The 24,850-nt window shown below is 34.3% G+C and overlaps 1 protein-coding gene across 2 annotated transcripts in view; it reads left to right on the forward strand.

Moving 5' to 3' along the window:
- Window positions 1-24,850, forward strand: part of BMP2K (BMP2 inducible kinase) — a 129,045-nt gene that overhangs the window by 55,371 nt on the left and 48,824 nt on the right. For both annotated transcript variants that reach the window (XM_032632270.1, XM_032632271.1), the window contains exons 2-7: window positions 3,198-3,316; window positions 6,526-6,631; window positions 10,128-10,270; window positions 12,758-12,879; window positions 15,009-15,090; window positions 18,752-18,884. In XM_032632270.1, the coding sequence (XP_032488161.1) occupies window positions 3,198-3,316; window positions 6,526-6,631; window positions 10,128-10,270; window positions 12,758-12,879; window positions 15,009-15,090; window positions 18,752-18,884 (705 nt within the window). The remainder of the gene's footprint in view (window positions 1-3,197; window positions 3,317-6,525; window positions 6,632-10,127; window positions 10,271-12,757; window positions 12,880-15,008; window positions 15,091-18,751; window positions 18,885-24,850) is intronic.

Below are 24,850 nucleotides of genomic sequence, written 5' to 3' on the forward strand. Positions count from 1 at the left end.
TTAGAACTGCTTTTGCTGCATCCCATAGGTTTTGGATCGTAGTGTTTTCATTGTCATTTGTCTCTAGATATTTTTGGTTTCATCTTTGATTTCTTCAGTGATCTTATGGTTATTTAGTAACATATTGTTTAGCCTTCATGAGTTTGTGTTTTTTACGTTCTTTTCCCTGTAATTGACTTCTTTTTTTTTGTTTTTTGCGGTATACGCGGGCCTCTCACTGTTGTGGCCTCTCCTGTTGTGGAGCACAGGCTCCGGACGTGCAGGTTCAGTGACCATGGCTCACAGGCCCAGCCACTCCGCGGCATGTGGGATCTTCCCAGACTGTGGCACGAACCCGTGTCCCCTGCATCGGCAGGTGGACTCTCAACCACTGCGCCACCAGGGAAGTCCCCTGTAATTGATTTCTAATCTCATAGCGTTGTGCTCAGAAAAGATGCTTGATATGATTTCAGTTTTCTTATTTACTGAGGCTTGATTTTTGACCCAAGATGTGATCTGTCCTAGAGAATGTTCTGTGCACACTTGAGAAGAAAGTGTAATCTGCTGTTTTTGGATGGAATGTCCTATAAATATGAATTAAATCTGTCTGGTCTATTGTGTCACTTAAAGCTTGTGTTTCCTTATTAATTTTCTGTTTGGATGATCTGTCCATTGGTGTAAGTGAGGTGTTCAAGTCCCCCTCTATTATTGTGTTACTGTCAATTTCCTCTTTTATAGCTGTTAGCAGGTGCCTTGTGTATTGAGTTGCTCCTATGTTGGGTGCATAAGTATTTATAATTATATCTTCTTGGATTGATCCCTTGATCATTATGTAGTGTCCTTCTTTGTTTCTTATAATAGTCTTTATTTGAAAGTCTATTTTGTCTGATATGAGAATTGCTACTCCAGCTTTCTTTTGATTTCCATTTGCATGGAATATCTTTTTCCATCCCCTCACTTTCAGTCTGTATGTGTCCCTAGGTCTGAAGTGGGTCTCTTGTAGACAGCATATATATGGGTCTTGTTTTTGTATCCATTCAGCAAGCCGGTGTCTTTTGGTTGGAGCATTTAATCCATTCATGTTTAAGATAATTATCGATATGTATGTTCTTATTACCATTTTCTTATTTGTTTTGGGGTTGTTTTTGTAGGTCCTTTTCTTCTCTTGTGTTTCCCACTTAGAGAAGTTCCTTTAGCATTTGTTGTAGAGCTCGTTTGGTGGTGCTGAATTCTCTTAGCTTTTTCTTGTCTGTAAAGCTTTTGATTTCTCCATCGAATCTGAATTAGGTCCTTGCTGGGTAGAGTAATCTTGGTTGTAGGTTCTTCCCTTTCATCACTTTAAGTATATCATGCCACTCCCTTCTGGCTTGTAGAGTTTCTGCTGAGAAATCAGCTGTTAACCTTATGGGAGTTCCCTTGTATGTTATTTGGCATTTTTCCTTTGCTGCTTTCAATAAGTTTTCTTTGTCTTTAATTTTTGCCAATTTGTTTACTATGTGTCTCAGTGTGTTTCTCCTTGGATTTATCCTGTATGTGACTCTCTGTGCTTCCTGGACTTGGGTGGCTATTTCCTTTCCCATGTTAGGGAAGTTTTCAAGTATAATCTCTTCAAATATTTTATCGGGTCTTTTCTCTCTCTCTTCTCCTCTGGGGCCCCTGTAATGTGAATGTTGTTGCATTTAATGTTGTCCCAGAGGTCTCTTAGGTTGTCTTCATTTCTTTTCATTCTTTTTTCTTTATTCTGTTCTGCAGCAGTGAATTCCACATTCTGTCTTCCAGGTCACTTATCCATTCTTCTGCCTCAGTTATTCTGCTATTGATTCCTTCTAGTGTATTTTCCATTTCAGTTATTGTATTGTTCATCTCTGTTTGTTTGTTCTTTAATTCTTCTAGATCTTTGTGAAACATTTCTTGCCATCTTTTCGACTTCTGCCTCCATCCTTTTTCTGAGGTCCTGCATCATCTTCACTATCATTATTCTGAATTCTTTTCCTGGAAGGTTGCCTATCTCTACTTCATTTAGTTGTTTTTCTGGGGTTGTATCTTGTTCCTTCATCTGGTACATAGCCCTCTGCCCTTTCATCTTGTCTACCTCTTTGTGATGTTGGTTTTTGTTCCACAGGCTGCAGGATTGTAGTTCTTGCTTCTGCTGTCTTCTTGCTTCTGTATTTTTTCCTGCTTCTGTTTTTCTTGCTTCTGCTGTCTTCCCTCTGGTGAATGAGGGTATCGGTAATTTTTTTTGTTTTAAAATTATAGTTAAGCTACAAAATATCCTATGCTAAAATGAGTTGTAAAAACTTAAGGTGGAAATCTTTTTCGTATGTGACAGAAGTAATTGTCCTTTAGAATACCTGGCTATTTGTTTCATATATGATGCTTTCTGGGGTACTGTTAACAGACTGTGGCATAAATAATGAGGACATTTATAATCTCACGTGAGAGGTCTGGAAGGCTTGTGTAATTCAGTTGCCAAAGTAATTCAGTGTTTTGGGTCATCTTCTCTCTGATTCTTTTTTCCGTCATGACCACATATGGTTGCCATAGGTCTAAAGAGTATATTCTTATACAACAAAATCCAAAAGCCGGAAGGAAGAGCAGAGCCTCGTTATATGAATCTTTGTTTTGTTTTGTTTTGTTTTTTTCTGGTTGGAAAATCTTTCCTGCAACCCTCAGCATACTTTTCCTTATGTCCCATATAGCCCAAATTGGTTACATATTCAATCCTAAATCAGCTGCTGACAAGAGGAAATGAGATTCCCATTATTGCCTTAGAACAGTGTTGGTTGATCCCCTGGAACTTTAAGAGGGACCCACCCATCTGATCCCATTGATGTCTCATATTAAATCACATCAGTGTTTTGTCATCACTAAGACGGAGAGGCTGATGGGTAGGCAATCACTAGTATTTGCCAAACTATAGTGATATAGTTAAGTTGTTGACATTTTCCACGTCCTATATAAGAAATATTCCCACTCAAATGATATTTGTATATTTTAACTTGAGAAGCATGTTATCCTGTATGTGCTACTTCATGATTGGCATAGGAAGCCAATGATTGGGCTGTTAATTTAGTACAATGTGTTAGTTGTTTACTGTTCTTATTTTTGTCTTGTGTACAATCAGTTTATTTCCCTGTGAGATTAAGCTCCTCAGCGCTGTTACATGATTTTGGCAGGAGCTTCAAATTCTTCTTATTTAATAGTTCTTGTTCTTCTAGGTGGATTCTCCACAGTTTTCCTGGTGCGGACTCATGGTGGACTCCGCTATGCATTGAAGCGAATGTATGTCAATAACGCGACAGACCTCAACATTTGTAAAAGGGAAATTACAATTATGGTAAGTGAAAGAGTAATTCCCTTTGAAAAATTTGGTGTATTTTCTTTCAGTTTTTCACATAACATTAACCAGCCTGTAGGCAAGCTGCTTATTGGCTTGGGCACATCTAGATAACCTTTGAAGTGTACTCTTTATTGCCATAGTTAGGGCTAAATAGAAACAACTCCTACCTTTCCTCCCTTCCCTATTGTAGTTCAACAGGCAAGCTTCTCTGCTTTCTTTTTTCCTTTTTAAAATAAATTTAAATTATGGAATATTTTGAGAATAGAAGAATGTAGAAAATTAGTGAACACCAGTTTACCCCCTACCCAACTTAAGAATTAAAGGCTTACAGATACAGTTGAAGCCTTCTGTGTATTCCTCTGTAATGTTATCCTTATACTGTTATCCTCATCCAAAAGGAAACCCCTATCCTGAATTTGGTGCTTACGCTTCCCCTGGGTATTTAATACATTCACTTATATGTGTTAGTATTCACAGACCACAGTTAGTTTTGCTTTTTATTTTTAAAATCATGCCGTAAAGTTGACTTGTGTGTATGTGTGAACTCTGTAGTATTGGTAAGGTATGCTTCAGCAAGGAAAAAATTCTTCTTTAATATTAGGAAAAGTGAAAAATATTTTAATACGCCATTAAAGAAAATTTCAGTTACTCAGTTAACTAGATTAAACATTTCGAGAAAATTACAGAATAAAAATTTCCTTTTTTTCTAGAGTTGCTTATTGTCAGTGCTCTGGGTGGTTTCTTATTCGTGTTCTCCCCTCTTTCTCCTTGTCCTCCTCTCTTCTTTTATTCTCTTCCTCTCCCTCCTCCTCATCCACTGTTTATCAAGTGCTAATATATATATTTAACATTTTTGTTTTATTTAGGTGAAATTCACATACTACACATTTTATAATTCACATTTTAAAATGAACAATTCAGTGGTTTTTAGTACATTCACAGTATTGTGCACAGACTGCCTCTACCTTGTTTTAAAACCTTTTCATCACTCCAAAAGGAAACCCCTGCCCATGAAGCAGTTGCTCCCCATTCCACTCTTGTTCCAGGCCCTGGCAACCACCCGTCTATGTTATGTCTCGATAGATTTACCTATTCTGGATATTTCATATACATGGGATCAAGCAATATATGACCTTTTGTGTCTGGCTTCTTTCACTTACCATATTTTTAAGGTTCATCCACATTGTAGCACTTATCAGCACTTCATTCCTTTTTATGAGTGAATAATATTCCATTATATATACTATATATGTATCAAAACTTATTTATGTGTTCATCTATTGATGGACTTTTTAAAAAAAACATGGATAGACATTTGGGCTATTTCTACCTTTTGGCTATTGTGAGTAGTGTTGCTATGAATATGTGTACATATGTATTGTTTATTTTCAGTTCTTTTGGGTATGTATCTAAGAGTGGAATTGCTGGGTCATATGGTAATTCCACATTTAACTTTTTAAGGAACCATTAATTCCACAGCAGTTGAACCATTTTCTGTTCACACCAGCAGTGTTAGGAGGGTTCTAGTTTATCCACTTCCTTGAAAACACTTGTTACTGTCAAGCCTCCCCAGCTGCTAAGAGGGAGATTTTCTTATTTTGTATCAACATCTTTATCAACACACATATTTTGATCCTTTTTGTTTGAAGATAGACACATTTATACAGTATGACTTATCAGAATTCTGCTTTTATTATCCCTATTCCTTAGCTAGACTAGAGTTGATTAGGCTTTGAGACTTGCTTTTTTTCAGGTAAGGCTATTAGTCAAAAGGGTGAAAAGATTTACTCCGAGATAATAGGGAATCTTAGACTAAGTTTTCTAACTTAAGCCCAGATATGATATTGTACTGTAATTCTTCCTTTCAATAGATTTTGTATAATTTTGAGATATATAAAATATAGCGTCAACCTCAGCAAAACTCAGATCCTATGCTTTTAAATAAGGTATTTTGGGGAGGTGAGCAGTTGTCTTCAAACTGTTTTTTGATGACTAATCCTTCACTATTTGTGTTTATTTATGAATTATTCACATGTTCAGCTGCTGTTAGCTAATATCTCAAATTATATTACACACTTAAAACTAGGTTTATTTTAATGATAGTGGATGTAAATTATTTTAAACAGTATTCTTGATAAGAGTTTTTAATTTATAGACAGACCTTATTTAGATCATTATGATTTTTAACCTTATAAATGTTGATGATTGTCAACCTTATAAATGTTAATGATTGTCTTGTACTAGGAGCAAAAGTGTCAGATTTGCCGTTTTCTTCTTACTTTCTTGTACTTGTAATATTAGTGTTATCTTTATGGTTTCTTTACAAAAATCCTTTTTAGCTACTTGTTTATTTTTTTAGGTTATTTAGTTAAAAGTACATACATTCATAAATTCACTTGACTAGGTGGACATAAATTGCAATACGTTGCAGACAAAACAAACAAACGTGAGTGTAATTGTTCATAAATATTAGAGCTTAATTTCTTTATCTTTTTAAGATAAAAATAAGTAAAAGTTCTGATATTTTATTCTTGAGTCCCAAAGGACTATCTTGTACACTCACTTTTGGAAACTTTTTTTTTTTTTAAATTTATTTATTTTTGGCTGCGTTGGGTCTTTGTTACTGTGTGAGGGCTTTTCTCTAGTTGCAGAGGGTGGGGGCTACTCTTCGTTGCAGTGCGCAGGCTTCTCATTGCGGCTGCTTCTCTTGTTGTGGAGCACGGGCTCTAGGCACGTGGGCTTCAGTAGTTATGGCACTTGGGCTCAGTAGTTGTGGCTTGTGGGCTCTAGAGATCAGGCTCAGTAGTTGTGGCACATGGGCTTTGTTGCTCTGCGATGTGTGGAATCTTCTTGGACCAGGGCTCGAACCCATGTCCCCCGCATTGGCAGGCAGGTTGTTAACAACTGTGCCACCAGGGAAGCCCTGGAAACTGTTACTTTTGAATGAACCATCTCTTTCTTCCCCATTGAATTTAAAATCAGTATTCATTAACTATTTGCTTGTTAGGAAATGACAGTCACATGTAAATAAGCTTTCCATTGAAACTGTAGAAACCTTTTTGAAATGTGTCGGATTCCGTACTTACACCTAAATCTTACTTTTTGAAATTCTTTAAATATATCAGTTTAGACTTCAAATCATTGTTAACGATAGACCTTTAAAATATATGTTTGCCAGTTTTTAAAATTTTGTTTATTTTTTACAGAAAGAGCTGTCTGGTCACAAAAATATCGTGGGTTATTTGGACTGTACTGTTAATTCAGTTAGTGATAATGTATGGGAAGTGCTTATCTTAATGGAATATTGTCGAGGTAAGTATTTTTCTGCAGTTGTTCTATGCTAAAAAAATTTGCCCATAAAAATGGGTTAGTAGGTGTCTTGGTTTCTCCCAGGGCAGCTGTCATCTAGTTCTGGGCATTCATTGCAATCTCAGCTTTAATTATTTGCCTAAATAAGGAATGCTGTTAAAAAGTATGTAAAACCTACTCATAGTTGATGCAATGATGATATGAGCATATGTTAATGGACAATTAGAAAAATGCTGTTGGGTTTTAAACAGAAAATCTAAAACGTAAAGAACAGTCACCTTTCCTGATCCCTATACATTTCTTTTATAATCCAACCAAGAAGAGCATACTGTGTCCATATTAGTGTTGCAAGATTTTTTTCCAGCACGCTACCATGTTATCTTAGAACATATTAAATGTAATAAATTTCAAGGATGCATTTTGATCTATAATTTTTATAAACTTATATTATGTGGTCTTTTGAAAACATCAGAAGATAGAAAACCACATTTTATTTGGATATAATGTGGTGTTTTCAAAGAAATATTTACTTGTATAGTATGCCTTAAGAATTATAATAATAATTTTTAGTCCCTGAAAAGTTTTTTTTTTTTTTTTTTTTTTTTACTTTAATGGGTGTAATGGGGGCAATTAATCCATTTCCTGCAAACTTGCTTTCCCCCCTCCCTCATCAGACTGTATCTGACAGTTTGGATTCTAGGGAGCCCTGATTTATATATAAATTCTCTTAAGACAGTTATGATTGTTAATTATGGTACCAGGAACTCTTGTCACTTCCTGAAGGTTGGAGGAGAAGGAGGTTGGTGATGATAATGGAGAAAATGTGGTCTCATTTACTCCAGTCTTGTAAGAAGGGGGAAGGACAGAGGAAAATGAAATGAATCAATACTATAATATCTATTGTGATATGTTTGTAACTTATTTCCATATATAACGTAAAAAATTAGATATTTTCTTGATTGTTTTTCCTTATTTATATCTCATCTTCTCTACTGTAAAGCATTTGTGATCTCTTTAAGGAGATGATATTGATTCTCTTTACCCTACTTTCCTGAATTCTAGCATTTAAGGTGCCAGTTCTTAGCTGGATGAGAGTTGACTAATAGCCCTTGGCTACTTGTAACTTTTTAAAAATAATTGAATTGAGCATAATCATAATTCTGGATGAGTTTAATTGTCATCCAGAAGACATTTTAAAAGGGGAACTACATGAGCTTCAGTTTTTAGGCAAGTGAGTATTTGGGAGCCAATGGTGCAGTCTACTGCAGATAAAATTAAGTACCTTGTTAAAAAAAGTCATATCAAAATTTAAATGGGATGGTATAGCATTTTTTTTTTTTTTTGTGGTACGCGGGCCTCTCACTGCCGTGGCCTCTCCCGTTGTGGAGCACAGGCTCCGGACGCGCAGGCCCAGTGGCCCTGGCTCACGGGCCCAGCCGCTCTGTGGCATGCGGGATCCTTCTGGACCGGGGCATGAACCCGTGTCCCCTGCATCGGCAGGTGGACTCTCAACCCCTGCGCCACCAGGGAAGCCCGGTATAGCGTTTTAAATTAAGTATAATCTCAGAGAGATGAAGATTGTTGAGGCTAGAAAAATGTTGACTTTTTAAATTTTAATAATGAAATCGGGCAGAGTATAAAAGTTCTTGTTTAGGAGATGATAACTGTGAAAAATATGTAAAGATTCGGGAGTTACATGCACCTTATCTTAAAAGACCTTCAGTATACATTGTTTCCTTTCTGAATCTGATTTTAAAATTTTTCATTAGAATAATTTTACTTTAATTTTCAGAAGACTTTGATTTTGAATAATGAAATTTTGTTTGTTTCTGCATTTGAAATGCAGCTCAAATAGAGCTTTTTAGCCTTTTTGGGGGACTGGATTTTGTGTTTCAAGCCCAAAGATCTCTGAAGGGAAGAAAGAAGATTGACTTTTGTTTAAAATTTATTCTACTCATTGCAACATTGAAAGTGTGGAAAAGATAGAATGAGTTCAAGGTTAGGATTTCTTATCTGTGAAAAGATATTTTAAGAATGTGAATGAACACCAAGAAAGCACTTTTATTACTGTTTAATTTTTGGATAACATGAGTCAGGGCGTCTGACAAACGAGGATGGAGGAAATTGCTACCTAGTCAGGTGCAATTTGAGACTCAGTCTTATATGAGACACTTTGAACAAATTACAACCAAATGGACCTGAGTTTTCTGAAAGTTGTGGATTGATAGGCAAAATAAATTTTTTTCCCCTTGCTTTAAAGTTCTAAGAAAAAACACCTATTTCAGAAAATATATGAGAATGCTGTTTAGACAGTAATAATACAAGGAACAGGTGTGTATGCACCTTCTTACAGATTACACAGTAGCAGACATTCATTTATTCAAACTTGTTACCAGGAAAGTTTCAAGTTAACATAAGCTTGCCTTTTTAAATTTCCAAACTTGATTTCTGTTAGAATGCTGTGAATGAATCATGTATTTACTTGCATTGTTAAAATATAATAATAGTAAACTTTCTCTTAGTAATTAAGAATTGTCATTATTAGATTATCAATTATTGTAGTACATTGTAATATTTAATAATCCTCTCGTGGCTCATTGTTGTGGCTATTTGATTTTAGTAAGTTACTCTGCCCACTATCTCTTAACCTGGTTTAGAGCCTTAGCCCCTTAACCCATCTCTCTTTTTCCACTCTTGTGATTCCTCTATCCCCGAATCAAGGAGATCTTCTAAAAGGTCAGATCAGGAAGTTTCCTTGGTTCTCAAGATAAAAATCTCAAGATAAAATCCTGATTTGTTTGCCTTGTCAGTATCATCTGACTTTACTCTCTTCTCTGCTTTCTAGACCATACCCACAGTGGTTCTCTTTAAGTTATTCAAAATCATTAAGCTCTTTCCCAAACTAGAGGCCTTTGTATATGTCACTTGCTATCACTAGTGTGTTCTCCCAGATCTCTGCCAGGTTAATTCCTGATTAACCTTCAGTCTCAACATAAATAATCACTTCCTTAGGCCTTCTCTGGCACTCTCTTCTCCCCATCCTCCTTCACTAATTTAAATTTGGGTTTTTCTCATATTATCCTTATTGTACGTAATTATGATAAATATTTGTGTGATTGTTTATCTCTGCCTTTAGACTATATCTTTGTTCACCACCGTTTACCCGTAAAACTAGCACAGTGTTGAATAACCGTTATTTCAAATCTGTGATGCCATCAGTTACAAGGTACACTCTGAATTTGGAGATGTTAAAATATGGCCAATAGCATTAGCAGAACGTCATTTATTTTAAGATGTTTTCACTTCAGAGATGTAAAATGTGAAAAAAAATGTATGTCATTGAATCAACACAATATGGTATAATAAGCATCCTTACATGAAAATTATAAAAAAAGCCAATTCTCCATTACCTGAGACCATAGACATTTCTTAATCTCTTTGTTTGTGGTAGTCTTCATTTATTAAAAATATGTCTTCTCAAAATTACTTTTTTGGTTAGCTGGGCAGGTAGTGAATCAGATGAATAAGAAGCTGCAGACAGGTTTTACAGAACCAGAAGTGTTACAGATATTCTGTGATACCTGTGAAGCTGTTGCAAGGTTGCATCAGTGTAAGACTCCAATAATTCACCGGGATCTGAAGGTATGAACTTTAGTCTACGTATGGATTAATGCCTTTTAAACTTTGGAGTTAAAAGTATTCTTGGACTGTCTTCATATAAACCAGTTTTTATTACTAGCACTGAGATTGGTCTCTCTGTCCCCAGCTACATTTCCTGAGGCCATATAAAGACTGACTATAGAATTGAAATTGTGCTTTTCATGACTCTGAGGGTTGCTAGCACGACTGTAGAGGTAGATTTTGTGCTCCCTACTTTGCTTCTGTTCTACAGAGCAGGCTTCTTTAAAAGGTTTCATATGAACAAAAATATGAACATCACTGACACAGGTTGGATATCCCTCCACACTATTCTTTCCAGTTCAGCACTCCTCCTATTTCTTATAATTCGTTTTAAGCATCAGGGTGTTTTCCAGAGATATTGGAGGTGACCGTAAATGGGTCTCTTTACTCATTTGTTTATAATTTACTGTAGTTTTAGATAATTTACTATAATTTGGTGATGATTGCCACTCTAAGGTCACTTTGTCTTACATTTTCATGGAATCTGACCTCTTGTATATGGTACCCACTTGTTAAACTGGAAAAAGTGCCCAAAGGGGATTGAACATTCCTGGTATCATATTGCTTGAGCTATCATTACACATATTGTTTAGAAGCATAGGGGTCCTCTCTGATACCTACAAACACTAAGATTACAAAAATTCCTCTTCCTGAAATGCTTTATGCCCAGATATCCCATGGCTAATCTTTTCCCCACTTCAAATCTGCTCAGATTCACTTTCTCAGTGAGTCCTGTCCTTGCACCACCTTATTTATAATTACAACCTAACCTTTCCATACTGTACTTGTTCTGCCTTTTATTATCACTTGTCACTTTCTCAGATACTATAAAATTTGCTTATGTATTATGTCTGTTGGTTATTTTCTGTCCTCTCCCACTACACTGTAAGCTTCCTGTGGGCAGGGATTTTTCTCTTTCGTACTGATGTATCCAAGCATTTAGAACAGTGCCTGGCACATAGCAGGGTCTCAATAAATATTTAATGAATGAATGAATCCCAATTCTGACTTATTTTACAAAATTTATGAAAAGTGATAATAAAATGCTCTTAAGATACAAAAGAATAGAAGATGTCACTTAGAATATAGGTTGTTAACCATGAAAGCATCTAGGGAAACCTGTGCTGAAAGGATACAAGTCAAGGCAAGATTGAAATACTTGACTATAGACCTCTGTCCCTTAATTTTGATAACCAGTATAGTTCATTTCAGTTCTCTTGAATATGCAGCTTTTACATTTTCCCCAATAATTCGGTCTGACTTTTTTGCACTGTTATAGCTCATTAACTTTTTAAATGTAAAGTTGATGTTTTCAGCTGAGTCTTGATTTTAAAACAAAAAAGACATTGAACTGCATAATTTTATATAGACCATATTTCATATACTTAGTTCTTTTTACATGTGTAAATTTATGCAATCCTGTTTGTTTTAAGTAAGTTTCTTTTTTTTAAAGTAGATTTCTTATATAAATATTTTGTGCAAATATTGAATACTTTTAAAAGTAGAGTAAAATGAAATATAGAAGAAACATTGTAAAGAAACTGTAATGTAAGTATTTTGGTAGAGTGGAGAGAAATTAAATTACTCATTTAAAACTGTATCATAAAAGTAAAAAATATTGTGTAAAAATGTTAATAATAGTATCATTTATTGTGTGCTTACCTTATTTCAGTCACTATGCTAAGCCCTTTACATGTTTTAATTCTTTCAGTTTTTACAACAGTGCCCTGTAATAGATATTATTATTTTCCCCATTTTATAGATAAGGAGACTAAAGCACAAGAGTGGTTAAGCAAGTTGTCCAAGGGTACATATGCTAATAAGTAGCAGAGCTGGGCTGTGAACCCACATTCTCCTGTTTTAGAAACTGTGTGCATAATTTTATTTAAGTTACTACAACTCTGATCTCTAAGTTAAGGCATAAAGTCAAATCTGTGTTTTTCAGTGTAGTATTTTAGATAAAAATGGAATTAGGAGTCAATCAAAGGTAGAATTGTAATGTTTTTTGTTACCTTTCTATAAGTAAGCTAAGTGTCAGAAAAGGAGAAAAATTGAGGTATAGTATAGACTCTCACTGCTACTAGTTCTTCTCTTCCATAGAAGCAGTTTTTGAGAGGACTTAGGGCTCCTTGGCCCTTGCAAAAATCATCCTGGGATGGGAGAAGCACTTTTCTGTTCTTAGTGAGGGAAGCAGTAGATAAAGTAAAGTATATTTTTGTTCTGAATCATTTGTCCTTGCTCACAATTTGAGGTATCCTCTCTCTCTCTCTCTCTCTCTCTCTCTCTCACTCTCTTTCTTTCACTCTCTGTCTCTGTCTGTCTGTCTGTCTGTCTCTCTCTCTCTCTATATATATATATTATATATCAGTGTTTAACTGTGTAAAAACATTGTTATAAAAGTATAATTTTCACCTTGAAAATACTGTTAATTGCTTTTCTTTTCTGAAGGTGGAAAATATTTTGTTGAATGATGGTGGAAACTATGTACTTTGTGACTTTGGCAGTGCCACAAATAAATTTCTTAATCCTCAGAAAGATGGAGTTAATATAGTAGAAGAAGAAATTAAAAAGTAAGTGTTATCTTTATTGTGTTTTGTCTCATGGGAATTTTAGTTAACTTGAGTCTGTGACCAGCTCTGCTAATATAAATTTTAGGTATTCCATTAATAGATTTCTTGAAGATATTTCTGAGCCATAGACATTGATTAGTTTATGTCTCATCTGGTTCAATAGGAAATACATTTTACGATGGAAACAAAATTTTCATCTGCATTGTAAACAAATTTATCAAGAAGTTTGTTAAATAAGCTATAGTAATTAGTGGAATCATTAAAGGGAGTTTGAAGTTATTGCTGAATTCAGTTAAACATCTTTGTTTTTATCGATACTGAGGATTTGTGCTTGTTAGGAAAAAATTAAATTATTTGAAAACATTAAACTTTTACTTCATATTTAATGTTAAGAAGATTGACCTAGTAATGCATTGAAAACTATGTGGAAAACTTGTTACTTTATAATATTGTATTGGAAAACTTTCTGGTAGAAATGTAACTCGTATCTGCCTTACGTTTTCTTAATCTTGTACTTTCCATGGTTGCTAGAGTACTATTATAAGAACCTTTCCCTGACTTCTGTTTTCTAGTTTTAGAAAATAGTACTGCATGTAAATCCTAGGTTATCTTAATAAAATGATACAGAATGCAGAAAGATCTGTCAGAATAGAAATTTCTAAGTAGCTGCCTTTTCTAAGTTGCTTTTCTTCACTTCCTTACAAATTCTCAGTTGTTTAAGGCTGCCTAGGAGCTTTCGTTTGAACTGCAACATATATTTTGAGATAGCTCAAGTAGAGCTGATCTTACTCTGGACCATTTGTATAAAACTATGGTTTTCTAGACTTACATATTTCTACTCAGGAAACAGCCTATGATGATTATGTTAGATTCCATAAAAACAAACTCCTTAGTAAACATATAAATGTCCTGAAGAAACAGAACAATGAATTATTGAATTAGCTTCTTGTGGATATATGTATATACATATAATTTAAAAAGATTGGGTTGTGATGTATAATGACAGCTGCAGAATTCTGCTCAAGCGTCTTTGACTTGCTGGAAGTTTCATTTCTTGCTGTTAAGATCTGAAGTATAGTTAAGGTTCAGCAGAATTGTACACTAGTGATGAATGTAATAAGCTCATGGGTTCTTGTGCTTTGTGGCTCAGTTGAGTTAATGATCTAACCATTTATTCAGTTAACAGGTAATTATTCAGGGCCTACAATGTAGTGGACACTGTTGTTGGTATACAGTATAGCAGTGAATAAAAAAAAAAAAAAGTCCCGTCCTCATGTAGTTTATATTCTGGTTTCTTAGATCACTCCTCTGTAGTAGTATCATCAGAATGTATCACCCAGTCAGGGTAATTTGGAAAAAGTAACATGGTAGAATATTGAGCTTTAAGATAATTCATGTAAAATAAAACATATAAACACTGAAAATGAATCTTAAATTATGCCATACTATAGGAATTCCTTTGATATTCTAATAATTTCTGCACTGCTTTATTCTGTTCATTGAGCACTACTTTATTCTGTTCATAATGGATTTGGAGTTTTTATACTGGTAAATATTTATTCACAGTATCTTAATTCCAGATTGCTTATGCTGACAGTTTTAGAACTGTACTTAATTAGTATAATAATAGTTCATTATGGCAACGCGATTACTTTTAAAACAACAATTATAAAAACAAACCTAAAGGAGATTTACTACCATGTGCAAGGAATTATGTTAGAGTCCATAAAAACAAGCTGCTTAATAAACATAGAAATTAATTTTTTGAGAGGTACTTTTAAATTAATAGACCAAAATATTTTGATAAGGCTATTTTCATAGTCAAATTGTATTATTTCCTATAAGAAATTCAAGGAAAACTACGTTTCCCGTACATCACCTTTATTTAAAATTTTTCTATTAAAAATTGTTTTTATCATTATAGATGCAATTGCACTTGTTGAATAAAAATGTGTATAGATGCTTTGTATTGTTTAATCCTTGATGGACTTTTAATGAGCTTTTAAAATAGTATTATTTCTTTATAATGTTATCGAACCTAAAAGTTTTTCGTAGTATTTTATGTAGAAACAATGTAGTATCTGTCTTTTTTTTTATATCTCCACTCCATTTTACTTATTTACTGCCAGGTATACAACTCTGTCATACAGAGCCCCTGAAATGATCAACCTTTATGGAGGGAAACCTATCACCACCAAGGCTGATATCTGGGTAAGGCCAAGAAAGGCTGACATTTTCACTAACCAAATTAACAAAATCTGATTATTTTCCCCCTGTCCTCCGCAAGGTATTTCCTAATAAGTAGCAGAAAGTGGTGGACAGTAAAGCTTCTTCTTCAGAAGAAAAATATTAGCACATATTATCTTCTTGATCCTGAGATGGAAAGCTTAGGTATAAAAAGGCAAATAAAGGATTTCCATATAATGTAACTTTTTATCACAGTATTTTTTAGAATTTAAATTATATATGATTGTTAACAATTTTTTTTGATTTGAGTGCAATTTTGGTTGATCACAGTATGGAAAAGCTAGACCTAATTCTTATGTAATATTGTTGATAATTTTCTAGAATATTTTAGGATCTTTTTAGTGGAAACTAACATGAGTAAAACTTTTTAAAAATTATAAACATACCATTGACTAACCTGTATATATTTAGGTTCTTTATCATTTAGCATCTATATCTGGATTGAATTATTGAGATATATCATGTTTCTGTAGAGTTGAACTTTATGTTAGAGTGCCCGCACTTCTTTAGAACTTATTTCAGAAGTAAAATATGTTTGGGCTATATTTAATAAACTAGCAGGAAACTCTGTGTTAGATGTGAGCTCATTTAAATTTATCACGTATTTAGCCACATGTACCACTAGTGGCTATGTTAGGGATGGAGGAAAAATACTCCTTTGGAAGTAGTTCTAGAATTTCCAAGAAAAGTCATATTTATTTTGTTTTAAAACGTAATGTTTAGAAAGTAGTCGAGTGTAACGTGTGAACCCAAATGAATATCTTCTTGGTGCCCCTCTCCTGGCCTTCTCTTATAGGTGTTGGGATACCAGATATTCTTACAAGATAATAAAAAAAAAAAGAGTATATATGATTGGTTTTCCTTTGTCTACATAATATACACTCTTTGACCGGTGGTTCTTAAATCTCGTGGTAGTTGAATTTTTAACCATATACATAATTTAATCAAACCATGAATAGGTTTGATTTAGGTAATTTGATACTGCTTACAGATCACCAGCTTGTGTGACTCAAATTCCGTTGCTCTTCTCAGAGTTAACAATTGACTCATTAAATGGTTTATAGTAAATGGCTTGCAGTATAATGTAGAAAGCAAATTCAGCTGGATCTTAATTTATAAAGTGAAAGGATTAATTAGAGGAGGTGGTTGTGGAAGTCTTTCCTGGCCTAATTTTGTGACTGATGTTGAAATCCACATTACCTAAAAGCGTATTTCAACAGCAGAGGAAACAACAGACATTATAGCTTGACTGCTGTTTTGAAATCATCAAGGGTTGATGTAAAAAAAAAAAAAGTCTCTAAGAATGCGATTGTAGCCCAATATCTTAACAAAAAGGAGGGAATCTTTTTTTGTTGTTTTCATTTTTCACCAGGCTTCGAATGCATGCCAGGCAGCATACTAAATTGTCAGTGATACGTTTAAAATTTATACCATTTACAGGTTAGTATATGGGACAGTATTTCTATAATGGATAACTTGGTATAGCTGTGGGATGACAAATAGATACTCAAGGATAAAAAAGAAGCCAGAAAAGTAATCAGAAAACAGAATCTGTGTTTATATGCTTGACAGAGTTTTAATTTCGGTGATGCCATTTTAATGCTTGTCTTAGCTCAGATGAAATGCTACAACATTTTAGGTGTGAATTCAAGAATATCCAGAAAAAAAATATTGCTGATTCAGAGGGTGATGATATTGAGGTTAAAGTATTCATTTAGCATATATATTTTGGGAAAAAAATTTTTGTTTTGAAGTTTTCATTGTAGGTTATTTTTATCCTGAGAACTAGGATGCTGATTTTATTGACCAGTAGGAAATTCAGTGACAGATGCTTCATGTTACCTTTTAACGAGGAAAATTAAAGATGGTGATACTCAGCCTTCAAAATAAGGTCATTCGTTCCCTCCTGTTTCTTCAACAGTTCTCATTGTATCAAATGGATAAAGAGGGAAATGCCTTTGGTGTGAAAAAAAATTAGGACACCTCACTGTGCTCACACTCTGTAAAGCAAGAGTATTTTAGATTTATGTTTTTTAAGTACACTGGCATTGCTATCTAAAATTGTTATCTGGGAACTCCCACAACAGAAGATACGTTATTAAAGGTTTGATTGACAAGATAAAACTGGCTAAAATGCAGATCTTGTTGGCCTATCATTTGGGCAGAAGAAATGTGTAATTTAATGCGAATATTACACCATTAATAATATATTTTTTAGTGCTTTTAAGGAAGGCTTACGCTCAATCTGTTGCATAAAAGCTGAAAATATCTTCCTTATAAAAAAAAGCATTGTAAATTTTTTTAAAGCCACATTGAACTGGTTATTTCTATTCAGAATCTTAATACTTTTGTTAGTCATATGGTAAATAATCTAGTAATGTTTTTGTACTAATATATTGAAATTTCTAGAGTATTTAAACTTTTTTCATTGTAAGACTGTTATAGTATTGAAAATAATGTGTTGTAAGTTAATATTGTTGAACTCAGAAAGGTATTTCTGTATACTGTGATCTTCATAGTAGTTATAAAGCTAGTGTATTTGTTAATTGGGTTTGCTAAGTTTCTGTGTGGAGAAAATCCAACGAAGGAAAGCTGATTTGCTAATTTTTAGATAGGCCAAATTTCAGGTATTGCTGATATAATTGTATAGTTACTACTGGATAATTTTATGTAATCAATTTAGAATTAGAATCACCCCTTACACTCATTAGGCTTATAGGTGACACTTCCTGTGACAGCATAATGATTTCTTGAGCAGAAAATCACATTTTATTACTGTGTGTCAGGTGTGAGCTGTTGGCAGTTTAGCTAAAAATTTCCTGTGCTACCTTTCCAGATGCAATTTGTGTTTTAGGGTGTTTTGTCTTCATTGTCAGCAAGTAGATTTATTGGTGCTATGATGTCTGTGAATCCATGCAAGTGAAGCAGATAGAGCCCTTCCTTTTTGAATTTTATATAGATTACCCAGGTGCAAATATGACTAGTGTAATATAGAATTAAAATTGTAGGATTATATATAGAAGTAGAGAACGAATTTTTATATTATGTGCTCAGTGAATAATATATTATGAAATAATGACGTGCTCAGTGAAATCAGTGAAAATCAGGGAATAATCAGTATTGATGGTTGTCTGCTAAGTTTAACTGTGCTGGTTAACTCGTAGTTGGAATTTTAAAACAGATATTATAGTGAATTTTTAAAGAACTCTGCTCGGAGGAGCCTTGTGCTTACATCGTTGGTTGTTACATGCTAGTTAGGTACTAAATATATATTTTCCTTGTGAAAGAAATAAAAGTGTAATTTTTCTCCCGAAGGGAACCAGCCACTTATAATTTAAGTTATATCATTCATGATCTAGAGTTCCATGATAACATTAATTCAGCCAGCTAGCCACAGATGTGATAGAAAAATATGGTAATGATGCAGTTAAATGCCTTTTTAAAAATTAAGTGCATTAGTTTGTTTAAGTTGTAATTTGTGAAAAGATTGATACAGTATAGAAACATTAGGCTTTTATTTTTTTTAATAACATATTTAGTTCTTGGTTTGTGGCTACTTTTTTTTTGTCTTGTGGTTAAGTTGATACCTGAGCTCTGATGATATTCATGCTTCTTTGTTTTACAGGCCCTGGGATGTTTGCTGTATAAACTTTGTTTCTTCACTCTTCCTTTTGGTGAGAGTCAGGTTGCTATCTGTGATGGCAGCTTCACCATCCCAGACAATTCCCGTTACTCCCATAACATACATTGTTTAATAAGTAAGTACTTGGAAAATTTATTAAAAAAATTTGTAAGATAACCGTACTTAGGGCCTGCTGTTTCCATTCCTTTACCTAAACCTAGTCTTTTAATTTCATGTATTATAATTTTATGAAACTATAGTCAAGAAATACATTGAAAAAGATGTTTATAAGACTTCTATAGGAATGAAAGCAGATTAATTAATGATTAGTACATGGATATTTTTAAGCTCTAGATAAGGTTTTATAAAACATAGAGATTATATAATTAAGGAAACTGGAATTTCTGGAAAAACTTACAGCGTAACATTTAATTATTCAGTCTTTGAACTTTTGAAATCCAAATATCCAGACCTGTTGCTTCTTTAGATCACAGTATTGCCAATCTTAGATAGTAGTTTATTTGGCCACTCTTTTTAATATTCCTTATTGATTATAAAATTAGAAAGCAACCTAAGTGTATGTCAGAAGGAGTAATCCTGTGGGCCTTTGATTCCAAAAGAATACCTCAGTTTTCATTACAGCCTCTTTTAAGAATTTTTTCTTCCTTTTTGACAGGTACTGTAATTTAATATTTTATATACGCACATGGTACAATTTTCTGAAGAAGATGATTTGGGGGAGGAGGAGGATCATCAGATATAAAATATGTTAGGAAGTTGCAGTATTTAAGCAGCACTGCCCTGCACTGTTTCAATTAAAGTATTTCTAGCATTTCTACTCTGTTCTTTTCCATTTTAAACATCCTCTGTCATAGCCTCCAGCCATTGAGATCAGTGCAGTAGAAAAGAGGGTCAATGTAAATATATTTGAGGTTTTGTATAATAAAGATAGCAGTTCAACTCAGTGGGGAAAAACAGATGGAAATACAAAACTTTATTATCCACTTGTGGATGAAAAATCAGACTGGATCTCTACTTCAAACATTATGCTAAAATTTCAGATAAATCAAAGACTTAAATGCAAAAAATAAAACATAAATGTACTTGAAGAAAATATGTCTGAATTTATTTATAACACTGGAGTAGGTAATGTGTAAACTAGGCTTTTAATCTCAGGAAATAGAAAAGATGAATCCATTGACATATAAATTTAAACCATTAAAAGTTCCCCCAAACCATGAACCCAAGCATAAAGTCAAATGGTAAACTGGAAAAAAAAATTTATTACACACTTGACAATTGGCTAACTTTTGTAATTTATGTTACACATTTGACAATTGGCTAACTCATGTAACTGAAAAAGAAAAGGGCAAACACTCCAGAAGAAAAATAATCAAAAGAAAATGGAGGATAGGGAGGGTGGGAGGGAGGGAGACACAAGAGGGAAGAGATATGGGAACATATCTATATGTATAACTGATTCACTTTGTTATAAAGCAGAAACTAACACACCATTGTAAAGCAATTATACTCCAATAAAGATGTCAAAATAAAAAAGAACCTTACATTCTAGAGCAAGGGTCAGCAAACTTTTTCTGTAACAGGCCAGACAGTCAGTAAATAGCTAAGCTTTGCAGACCATAGAGTCTCTGTTACAATGACTCAACTCTGCTGTTTTACTGAAAGCAGTCACAGACAATATGTAAATGAATGAGTGTGGTCATGTTCCAATGAAACTTCAATTACAAGAACAGGCAGCAGGAAGAGTGTAGGGTCTAGTAGGCCATCAGAAGGACCATGGCTTTAATTATGAGATGAGGGGGCCACTGAGCTCTTTGGGTAGAAGAGTAACATTATTTTTATGAAAAAACATCATTATTAAAAAGGATCATTTCAGCTACTATGTGAAGAGTAGTCAGTAGAGGGGTAAGGAGGCAAGAAGATGGGAAAGGTATAAGCTCAGCGAGAAGTTCAGAAGTTACTGCAAGAAAACAAGAGTGAGATGAATTTGTCTTGCACCAGGATGGTAGCAGTGATGGGGGCAAGATGTCATCTAATTCTGATTATATTTACAAGATATAGTCATCATGATTTGCTAGTGGATTGGATGGGAGGGTGAAAGAGGAAGAGAGGCAAGGATGACTCCAAGGTTTATGACCTGAGTGAGGAGAAGAATGGAGGTGCCTTTACCGTGATTGGGAAATACATGTGGGATGAGCCAGTTTTGGAAGGAAAATCAGTTTAGATTTGGACATATTAAGCTCAAGGTGACCATTATATACTAAGGTGGAGATATTAAACAGGCTATCAGATATATGACTCTGGAGTTCAGGAAAGAAGTTGTGGTTGATATAAATTTAGATCTTAAGTTAGATAGTATTTAAAACCATGAGACAGGAAGAGGTCACCTTAAGTGCACGTATATAAACAAAAGAAGTTTATAATATGAACCCTGAGTTACTCCAATATTTGGAGGAACCAACAAAGGACACTCGGAAGTAGCAGAAAGAGAGGAAGCAGTGGCCTGAGTTACTCCAATATTTGGAGGAACCAACAAAGGACACTCAGAAGTAGCAGAAAGAGAGGAAGAAAACCTAAAGAGAGTGGTATCCCCAAAACTAAGTGAAACCAGGCTTTAAGAACAACTACTTCAAATACTAACAATAGGTCAAGTAAAACGAGGACTGAAAGCTGACCACGGGATCAACAACAGAGAAGTCAGCAGTGACTCTTAACAAGAACTGTTTCAGTGAAGTGCTGGGGACCAAAGTCTAAGTGGAATGAGTTCAAAAGAGAATATAAAGCTCAGAGTCGAGTCAGTAAGTATGCACGACTCTTTCCTATAGGAGGATGTGGTGCCAAAGGAGTTTGTTTGTTTAGATGGGAGATTTTATAGCGTGTTTGTTTGCTGATAGGAACTTACTGTATTCCAAAATGACTAACTGTATAGTTTACACTATGGATTAAAATCACAGCCCTGAACTATCACACAATGTTATGCTGAGAAAGATAAAAAAAAAAAAAAAAAGAAAAGAAAACGGAGCCTAAGAGGATATCTAGCTTTACTTTGCAAACTTATTTAAAGCATGATCTTTTTGTTTCTTTAATGTGGATTTGCTCATACATGTTGGAAATCAGAGAATTATGTCAGTTGAACACAAAAATTACATTGCTTCACGTGGAATGCTTTTCCTAGGCGAGGGGAGGCAGGGCAGTGGTGGGGGAGCTGGCGTTATAACTTGTAGGGGAAGGAAGTCGCCCTGAGCTTGGCTGCTGCACTGCCAGCTTGTAGACTTTCCACTACAACTGGAGAACATTAATAAGAATGCTTGTACCTGAGGTTTTCTTCCCAGAGAGGTCTACCTCTCAGCTTTTGTGTGACTCTCTACCAATGAATGGCCTCCTGACTAGCACACTCGCTGGCTTGGAACTGCACTTTTATCTTACTGGTTGAGAACCTCCTAGTCTTATTTTGATGTGTTTTTATGTCCTCGTGGCAGCCTTCAGCCAAATTAAGCTACCTGCCTGGTCAGCCCAAGTTACCTTCCCAGATACCAGTTAATGTTTTTGTCAGTGTTCTGGTGACAGAGCTGTATAGTTTTTTTTTCAGTGGTTTGTCCCAGCTCTCTTTTCCTCATTAGCCCTGTTATTTTTAGCCTGCCATTTTGCAGAATGTGAATTTTTTTTAGAGAGCAAACATATTTTAGAGTATATTTGAATAAACTTCATACCCATAAGCTGCTCTGTCTTATCCAGTTGCTTTCTTCCTTCATTGTCCAAAAATTAGGGCATCAAAAGCATGGAAAAAACTCATTAATTGGAATGCTCGAAAAATAGATTGAGGAATTTGCTTTGGCAGTTGAGTGTTCTGGCTAATTGAAGTTTAACCTTTTATTGAAGCCCTTGTTGTAAATCATTGTATCTGTGGCACTGTTTTGTTGTTAAGTATAAAGCTTTAATCACAGCTGGACTGAGGATTTTATTGAGGATCTTGCAGTGTCTTCGCAACTCAGTATTCTCATTGGACAAAACTGTATGAGAGGCTGGACAGTATATACCCTGATTCATGATTTAATTTGCTTATAGTGATGAGATCTTATTTTTTTTTTGATAGTTACAACAAGAAATTTCTGGTTTATTTGCACAGCTATAATTGAGAGATTTTCAACGTTTCATTCAGAATGCAACAGTGTAGATTCTAAGAGATCCAGTTGTTTCCAATCTTCCCTCTTGCCACAGCCAGTTTATATCTCAGGTTTATAAGTCCTGCTTAAACTTCAGACACAGGCTCCAGTACACTAACTCTGCAACCTAGGATTAGGTTCTCATTTGAGTAGACTGATAAATCACATACCAGCTACAGCTCCTACAGCCTGTAGGGATGGGATGGGATTCTGTTTCACATGTGAGGCTTCTTTCTATTTGAGATCTTATTTTCTTGTGTTAGGTTTGTTTGTTTTCCTTCTCTATGTATGTGTGTATGGGTATGTGTGTTTGTGTACAGTAGGAAGGTAGAAAAGCTAAACACTGCAGATAATTTTAGGATCTAATTGGACTCTAGTTCATTGATGCTTTACTGGGCATCATATGCTTGCTTTATTTTTCAATAAATGTACAGATTTTAGTTTTTATCAATGTTAGTATAAATTTGGCCATGTATTAATTTCTTTGAACTGATTTTTCAGAGCTAGGCAGAAATAAAAAAACAAGGTTGAATAAAATAAAAGCACTCAAGTAAATGTTGGTATTTTATCTCCTGTCAAAGGGCTTTTGTGGACTTTACTTTTTAAATATTGTCTTGAGTAGTAAAAGCTTAATAACAAAGTAGAGATTTTTTAAAACCCGAACATACTTATCTATAATGCAGTGGTTTTTAGAAAACATTTAGATTCTTTGCAATTTTATTTTCTACGTTTTCTGCATGTGACCATGCCTGTTTCTCACCATCCTATTTAGGTTCCTCTGTCTGCTTTTATAATAAACTAATTGGTGATTTACATTGCTTTCAAGTAAATTCTACCTTCAGAAACCAGAAACTACCTAGCAGTGCTCTTAGTTTTTGAAAGTGAAACTTTTTATTGCCAACTGTCTATTCATACGATGTAGTTGCCCCACATTTATTTATAAGATAAAGCATTTAAAAAAATATATCTTCTTAGTATGAATAGATTTACTAATGCTGTTTACATCTATTTTATATGATTCAAGATTTTTGAAAATGAAATAGCCATGCTTAATCTTTGTTAAAACTGTATGGTTTGTGGTTATATAAGTATTTGAATATACTTTTGATTATCACCAGTTTGGTCAAGGGTAGTTATTATTTATATAATAATATTTAATATATTAATGATAATAATTGTTAATTATATTAACTACTGTCCACAAAGCTCAGTTTATTAACTTTCTGCAGACTTTACTTAAAAGTAGCAATTATTTAGAATTTTCCTTCTTAGCTTCTGTTAACTTTTCCAATAGACAAGTATTGAAGATGGATTGCGGGGGGCAATGAGGAGAGAATCACTTTGCATTTTTGGATCTAAGAGTTGAAAAGAACTTAGAGAATATTTAGAGGAGAATGAGAAGCATAACTAACAGGATTACTGAATAGTTTTGATGAGTGAACAGAAGGCTGGTTGCTTCACCTTTCTTTTAGCTTCTGTTACAGTGGTTAAGGAAGTACATTGTGGAGATTAAGAGCAATTTGGCCTCTGGAGCCAAATGGCCTAGGCTTGCATCTGCTCTGTCACCTATTTGGTACAGAATACGGGGCAGCTCCATTTATTTCTGTTTGATTTCTAAAATGAGCATATTAAATGACCTACCTCTTAAGGTTATTGTGAAAATTAAATGAATTATGAGAAGTGCTTCTTAGTATGTGTGAGTACTCAGAAAGAGATGGCCTTTAATACTACTATCATTATTACTACTATAGCACCCACTACCACTACTACTGATGTCATTATAATTCTTCCTGAGTAACCTAATTTTTGATTTTCTGGGTGAGGGTCAGGGCATCTGCTGTCAGATACTAAGTAGGATGTACTTTCCCTGCAGAGATTTCTTTGGATGCTTTGAAGCCAAACTTGGTTTTTCAGGTTA

This window comes from Phocoena sinus, chromosome 5 (assembly GCF_008692025.1).
Source record: "Phocoena sinus isolate mPhoSin1 chromosome 5, mPhoSin1.pri, whole genome shotgun sequence".
NCBI lineage: Eukaryota > Metazoa > Chordata > Mammalia > Artiodactyla > Phocoenidae > Phocoena > Phocoena sinus.